General features: G+C 37.8%; 3 protein-coding genes across 3 annotated transcripts; 2 read left to right on the top strand and 1 right to left on the bottom strand.

Moving 5' to 3' along the window:
- Positions 1-328: 328 nt before the first annotated feature.
- JH06_5811 (hypothetical protein) lies at positions 329-827 on the bottom strand (the record flags this gene model as incomplete). Its single annotated transcript, XM_014669754.1, has 5 exons — positions 329-467; positions 498-547; positions 578-646; positions 679-761; positions 812-827. The coding sequence occupies 5 exons, from the start codon at positions 825-827 to the stop codon at positions 329-331; spliced, it is 357 nt and encodes a 118-aa protein (XP_014525240.1).
- Positions 828-2,466: 1,639 nt separating this feature from the next.
- On the top strand, positions 2,467-4,872 carry JH06_4731 (hypothetical protein; the record flags this gene model as incomplete). Its single annotated transcript, XM_014669753.1, has 8 exons — positions 2,467-3,517; positions 3,551-3,713; positions 3,744-3,797; positions 3,828-4,100; positions 4,127-4,200; positions 4,232-4,578; positions 4,609-4,752; positions 4,783-4,872. The coding sequence occupies 8 exons, from the start codon at positions 2,467-2,469 to the stop codon at positions 4,870-4,872; spliced, it is 2,196 nt and encodes a 731-aa protein (XP_014525239.1).
- A 393-nt stretch (positions 4,873-5,265) lies between these two features.
- On the top strand, positions 5,266-5,643 carry JH06_4730 (hypothetical protein; the record flags this gene model as incomplete). The annotated part of the gene is made up of 3 exons (XM_014669752.1): positions 5,266-5,371; positions 5,402-5,544; positions 5,575-5,643. The coding sequence occupies 3 exons, from the start codon at positions 5,266-5,268 to the stop codon at positions 5,641-5,643; spliced, it is 318 nt and encodes a 105-aa protein (XP_014525238.1).
- Positions 5,644-7,558: the final 1,915 nt, after the last annotated feature.

Genomic DNA, 7,558 nt, shown 5'->3' with positions numbered 1-7,558 from the left:
TTTCAAGAAACACAAAGGCATTAACAAGCTTTATGCTCTGCTCTTCTTGCCCTTCTTACCTTTCTTGCCCTTCTTTCCCTTCTTTCCAACCAAATCTCCTTCCATTCCAGCAAGAGCCTTTCCAGTCCAACCAATCAACACAAGAAGACAAATGTTACTCACCAGTTGAGTCAACACTAATCATTATCAATTGTACTAACAAATACTCATTCCCCAACCGAGGAAGGCAACACGAGAATAGTTGAAAACATTGCATAAGAAGCTGATTAAACCGCAAACACCTCCAATGAAAGCAGTCTTACTATAACCAGCACTGAACTTCTATTTGTCAATCAAGGTAATGAAGAATCACATCATGTTCAGAAGTAAGGAAACCCAAAATCAACATGAAGTAGGTATATAAGACGTTATCAAGAGTCCAAATGAGATCAGAAGCATGATCCATCATGAAATACGTCGACATCAAACTATAACTCAATCACAATTATTAGTCATACTAAGCATAATATCCAGAAGAAGCCCATTTGTTAACGAAATCACGAAGTTGCTAAGCATTATGAGATACAATCAATGATACAAGAGAAAGACCAGAAGCATAACTGATCTCAAATACAACCATGATACTAGCAAGAAGAAGAGTTCCACTCTATCGAATGAATATAATCAAATGAATCATACAAGAACACGAGACATCACAGAACCTCGGAACACATTCTCAAGACAATTACCAACAGCAATAAGAAGAATTGATCCAATCACATCTAAACATAATCAAAAGAATTCAAGGAATACCAAAGAGTCTGAGGAATACTCGGAAACCAGCCCATTTAGCAGCATTGTTCAAGTATCCACTCAAACAGGCTTCATTGTATGTCTAGACATCACAACAATTGATCATACATTGTACAGAATACTCCCTTCGATCACATCCTTCAAAACGATCCTCAATGAACTGAGAGATGAACATTCCAAATGCTGAAATCAACATGAAAGCAAGTGAGTGCTCCAGCCTTCACAGATGTAGTAGCTCCCTATCAATCAAGCAACCTTTGCAAATATACTTCAACGAAAATAGCAGAATACTGAGCGAGGGTACTCATTCTTATTTTTCAGTTATTGTTCAACAAGAAATATGAACTGTTTCCAGTTGTGTCCGTGAAGACCCAAAAGAATAAGGGATCCTTATTTAATACAATTAATTATTAGAGAAGCAATTTAATAATAGGGCTATCTTAGATCAAAATTCTTGGCAATTGTTTTTTGTGTTTTCTTGAGTAGAAAAGAGAGTCCCTGAATGTCTAAGTTAGAGAATACTAGAGAATAATTATGCACGCATGTAATCAGTGTACTAGTTTTTCTCAACGAATAACGATCTTCTATCTTTGGCTGACTCTCTCTCAGATTTTCTCATTCAAATAGTTCTTAATACGAACAGTTTTACTGTAAATCATGCTTTCTGAGGAAGCATCACATGTGTATGAGCAAATCTGAATGTACATTCTCGAGTTAAGGAAGGGTTGCTTTCGGTGAAACAATAATTATCTACAAATTTGTCATCATGGTGATATCATTGATATCACCTCCAATACATATCCAAACTCATGTTTTCATTAAACATAAATGATCCTACCATTTCATCTGAATCCCTCTTATTCTTAGAGAACCGCCAAAATCATTGTTAATCTATTCTTTTCGATGGATACTCGAATTGACTCATTCTTTGTTAAAAAGAAAAATAGTGTAAGCAATAATGTGAAAAGTTCGGGATCTACGAAAAGCGAAATTGAAAAGAGCTCGGAGTATTTATTGTTAGTGTTGGCAATGCTGTAGAGAAAAGGAATCAGAGATATCAAAAGATGGAGTAGAGTTGGTTTTCGATAGGCTACTATCATTATCTAGATCAATATCGGATTCAACTGGCTGTACTCTTAAGGAACCGATAAACCAAACAACAGAGTAGGTGCTATCTTGTATGGACCCATTTACAGTGGTAAAGAAATAATACCTGTCATAAACCCTGCCACTGATGCAAAGAAAGCAAATCCACCTCGCAGTCGACAGATTGCTCCTGTATTCAGAAAGAAACAATATATTCTCCCAGAATCAATGAAAGAAAACGAAAAACGAATTGGAGCTCTTTTGGATGACATCAAAAGGTCAGAATCGTTATTGTCGGTGATAACTCGCCGAAAGTTGAAAATCAAGGATTCAATCGCTTGTCTTTCAAATCGAGATGATACATCCCACTCACAGACTGCTGATTGTAATCTCCATTTCCGGAACTGACTATTAGATGACCCTTTATTCGTATCAAGGCTTGTTGATAATAGCAAATCGGTGACAGATTTGCTTTCTTGTGATGCTGAGGTGTTCAATCTGTGTTTGAGTATCTGGTTGCATCTAAACGTCTTTCATGAGGTCTACTCTCTTCCAGTAATGTCTTTCAATCAATTTTTCTTCTTTTCTATGATTGTGTCGGAGATGTCAGAATCCTCACCTAGTGAATTCAAATCCTGTCAGTCATTTCTTTCTAGGATCGGTCAAAGTATGTTAAGAATCATCCTCGAAGATTACTCTGAGTCATCTTCTGAAGCCTCCGATGATACCAGTGATGATGAGGACAATCCAACAGATGTGTTTCGATCAGTATTTAAGACGTTTGATATTAACGCTGATACAGTGTCTTATACTACATGGCTTGAAGTGGCAATGATGGTATTTCGTACCATGTTAGCAGAAAGTGAAACATTGAAGTTCAATCCCTTCATTAAGGAGATAACAAAAGCATATCAAGATTATTCCTCTCAAAGTCTCCAACCTAAAGGAAAGTCGCTTCTGTATATTCTCTACTCACTCTGTGAAATGGCAATAGAAGCATCAGGTGTGAGTGATGAAATTACAAATCAACTAAATAAGCGAAAAGATTGCATTCATGAATATCTATCGTTGAAAGGACAAGAAAAGAAGGAAAAACTGGAAATCCAAACAAATCCTGAAACCATCAATTCAAATTCTTCTCCATTAACATTAACGCAGAGTTCATACATTCATTCTTTATCACAGTCTCTTCAAGAAGGTAATACTCAGCGATGTCATGTAGAAATCATTGGTATTCTGATTACTCAGACACTCTTAAAACAAGCTCGTTCCCATCAACTTCAGAATCATCCAGCAATTCAAGAGTTAAAACAGAAACTCAAACAATATGAAGAAAAGCAACGTATTGATAAAGAAACATCAAAGAAAATGATCCGTTTGGTAAAGGATTCAACGAATAATCGTGGATCAGTAACACCATTAGGAATGGATCGATATGGGAACACTTTTTATTTGTTTCCTTTTGATTATAATTATCTCTATATGAGAACTTCCGATATTATTCTTAGTAGAATGAAGGAGATAGCATCCAAGTCATCACTTCTTCAATCTATGAATTTGGCTCATTCTCATACTGATAATGATTCTTCATTATACCTTACACGATATGAGTCAGGTATACTTTCTGGTAATGGTCTTTGTGGTCGGTTCTGAGATGGTTATTTAGGAATAGACCTGGCAAAACGATCTATAGAAACGCATACTCCTTCCAGTACAATATGGAGAGTTATTGAAGATCCTACGGTGATCCTGGCTTTCATTGAGTCGCTGAATCGAAAGTATTCCCATGAGAGTCGGCTTCGAGGGACTCTACTGAATTATTCAGATCTGTTTAAGTAAATGAAGAAGTGAAGAATGATACTTAGATCATGGAATACCGTGAAACGTGAGAAGTTACAAGAATGGCGTGAGTCGTCTTTGTAGGTGAAGGAGAATGGCTTGACTAATAGGAGTCAATTTGGTTCCACAGAGGTACAACAAACTAGAGGGGAGATTCTGAAGGAACTGAAACAACTTCTGAAGCAGTTTGTGATGAAGGCAAGAGTTGTGAGAAGTGTTGATCTTGACATGGCTTCAATTCTTTCATTAAAGTGGACTGAAGAGATTGATCATGATCGTGAGACTGTTCAGAGTCTCATACAAGAGATCCAGAGAGTATTGGATGAAGCACGTAGTCAGTTACGACTGGTGAAGAAGAATGAGGATGGAGAGATCCTATCAGTGTATCTCCAACAGACATCTGAAATAGGCCTGGAGGTCTTATTACGATGGATTCTCCATGTCCTGAAAACAAATCATCCATTCATGGAAATGGTCACGAAGGTAATCAAAAGTCCATTAGAGTCTGCTACAGCGAAACCTGCTCATAAGGAAACTTCGATTCGAGAGCTTCTAGAGGAAGGAAGTGAAGAAGAATCTGATGAGTATGTGGTGAAGCAAGGAAACAAGAGGTCAACAAAGGTGAGAACAGTTCGGTCCAAGAGACGCCGTATTCAGAGCGAGAGTGAAAGTGAAGAGAGTGAAAGTGAGGATAGTGAAAGTGATAGTGACATTGACACTGACAGTGAAGAGAGTGATGGTGACAGTGGCAGTGAAGAAGATGAATGGGATGATAAGTGTAGCGTTTGTGGGAAGCGTGGTAGATTGATTTGTTGTGATGGTTGCCCTTCTTCCTTCCATCTTGCTTGTGCTCATCTGAAAGTTAACTTAATGCGAATAATTGAAATGTAGAATGTCCCCAAAGGAAAATGGTATTGTCCTTCCTGTCGCGAAGAGGTTTGTGGGATTTGTAAGAAGAAAGGACTGGATTTGCACGATAATATTATTTGTGGAAATGAGGAAGGAACGAAGGGATGTGAAAGACTGTTCCATTTAGTAGGAGTAATGGGAGTAAATGATAAGTAGAAATGTGTTGGACTCAAAACAATTCCAGAAGGAGACTGGTTCTGCCCTGAATGTCGGATGAAATATAAAATGGAAATTGATGATGATTGACCTGTTTGTTGAAATAACTAAGATTTTGCACCCCAATTTGGGGTCAATCATTCTAACAGTATAACAATGTCAATTCTTGAATTATCACGAGCTGAAGGAGCTGAACATATTAGGGACCCAATCTATCAACTGGAAAATGTAGACTGTCTGGTGAACCAGAAGACTACTTATTTGAAGGGTTCTCTGTATTTACTAGAAGAGTTAGGTTGATTCCTATTGGTTATTCCTAGTAATATTGTTTTCCTTTCGAATCCAAAGGATGATCACTCTCTTGTCTTTGAATATACTGTTCTTGGTGTCCATGCTGTCTGTCATGAGCCTGACATCTTTAAAAGACCTTGCATCTACTGTCAAATCTCGGAGCCTTCGGAAGAAGACGGCTGTCAGGAAGTTATGTTCGGAGATCCAAATGCTGATATTGAGGATAGTGGAGATGAGGAAGAAGAAGAAGATACAGGAGTTTTTGAGATTCTCTTCTCGCCTGAAGATGAATCGGTCAGTAGGTTTGAAATGTGGTCATAAACACTAGTCGATTTGCTCTTTGACAATATCAGCAAAGTGCAGTTGATGCATCCAGATCCTGTTAAAGAGGATGATGATGGTATGTTTATGACTGCCAATGGTTTGGTTAGTGTTGAAGATCATGTCGCTGACTTGTTTGAAAAAGCTGATGTAGAATTTAGATTGCTGGCTTATCTTTAGTTAGAGTATCATGCCAAATTGTCGGGTGAAAATAGTTGTTTCCTTGTTTGTTTCATAATCTCGCTGTAATGTTGAGTCGTTTCCTGAATCGTTCAAGAAATGTGTTTTCTAATCCGTTTCAGGTGAGAAAGGGGGTTTTGTCTGTTGTCGATTCGTTTTTTGGTAGAAATGAGTTGTTTCTGCAATTTCTAGATAAAAAATCTTTTGCGACAATAAATGCAGCTTCCAACATTGTTCAAAGAGACATTCTTGGATTTACTCCAATTCTCAATAATTTTGCTGCTCAATATGTAATTTCCGATGACAAAGATTCTGTAGTGCGAGGCCTAGCAAAGAAAAGTGTCAAGTATGGTTTTACAACGTTGGGTCAAGCAGCTACAAACTATTTGGAAGGAAAAAGCGAGAGTAGTTCCATTGACTTGTTCAGTGTATTACTTATCTCCTCTATGCAAATGAAGGATGATACTCTTCTTCGTTATTTCTTGGAAGACATTGACAAGTATTTAGAAGTGAACTGTAAGAATGTGTATGAGATCCTACGACGGATTTCCCATTATCGTCGTTATTCTATCATGATTGATTTCTTAAATACATTCATCAGTGTACCTTTTGATGTATGTTTTGATAGGTAGAACCATCCAGAAGCATGGAGTGACAAGAAACTTCTTGAGATTAGTCTCTATTTGCTTTCACGAGACTCAGAGAATGATTGTGAGTTGGCATCCCAAATTTGGAAGAGTCTCCGACAATTCATTCCTGTTAGTGAAGAAGAGAAGCATCAGCGCCGTACTGATCTCTCTCATATTCTTTCTGTATTTATACGGAATTCTGATTGGTCAAATTGCGATCGTTTTCTCCATGAGCCCAATTGTGATGTGAGTCATGTTGCACTGGTACTACGTGGTATTGCTCGATCTGATACAGTTGATGTGAATCGTCTATCATCTATGTACATGGATCATCATGATAAAATCTACCAATTAGTAGATGCATCCACAATGAAGGACGTGTTGTATGTAATTGATCTGTTGCTAGATGTTTGTTCACTGGGTGATGGTTCGGCATTACTTACTATGGTAGTCGATGATGTTCTGACTTCTTTGGAATCTGGATCATATCCTATTGATGTTCCCGATAAGCTCTATTCACGACTTGTTCGATTAAGTGTTGAAAAGAACCTCACGGACTGTGTGTATGGATTGTATCTGTTTCAGAATGGCAAATACCATTCTATGACACGTATCTACCGATTAATGGAGCGTTATATGCGCGGAGTGAACGCCTCAGATGAGGTAACAAGTCAGATGAAGCAAACAGTTCTCAGTCTTCATTATAGCAATCCAACCGATAAAGAATCGTTGAGTGACTCCGATTTGGATGAAGAATTTGTAGAACCGAGTGTATTGGAAGTTCTGAAGGGATTCAATCCCAATATGAATCAAATGCATTCTCAAAATTCTCCTCGTTTGCAACATCATTCTCAGAAGCATACTCGTTATTCGCAAGATCGTGTTCAACCTAAGGAGAACTCTCCTCTTTCCAAGATTCGTTTACAAGGGAATTCATTCAAAGATCACCGAAACGACTCTGTACATTCCCAAGAACGGCCTTATAATCATGGTCGTATCCAAGACTCGTTCCAACATCGTAACAAGGGTAATCATGCACCAAACCAATTTCGACGCAATTCAAAAGGAAACTTGTTTAACAAGAATATGTCAGAAGAGAAGAATCATTCTTATCGTTCTCAAGACCACTACCATAAGGACTTCAAATAATGCAATGTTGTTTTTTAGTTGGGTTGATATGTTTGATGTACTATTCACTTTATCTAATTTACAAGAGCTCTATAGACGATTACAGTGACTTATTGAGCTTGTCTTTAAACAAACACTTGACTTGGCTTGATCAGGAAAGACATACTTCTTTGTTACAGGCATGATTCCAGAACCTCCAGAGACTTTCACCTCTTCCAAATGTGTAT

The sequence above is a fragment of the Blastocystis sp. subtype 4 genome (assembly GCF_000743755.1).
Source record: "Blastocystis sp. subtype 4 strain WR1 chromosome Unknown seqid_0417, whole genome shotgun sequence".
Lineage (NCBI taxonomy): Eukaryota > Bigyra > Opalinata > Blastocystidae > Blastocystis > Blastocystis sp. subtype 4.
This window is presented reverse-complemented; position numbering and strand designations above follow the sequence as displayed.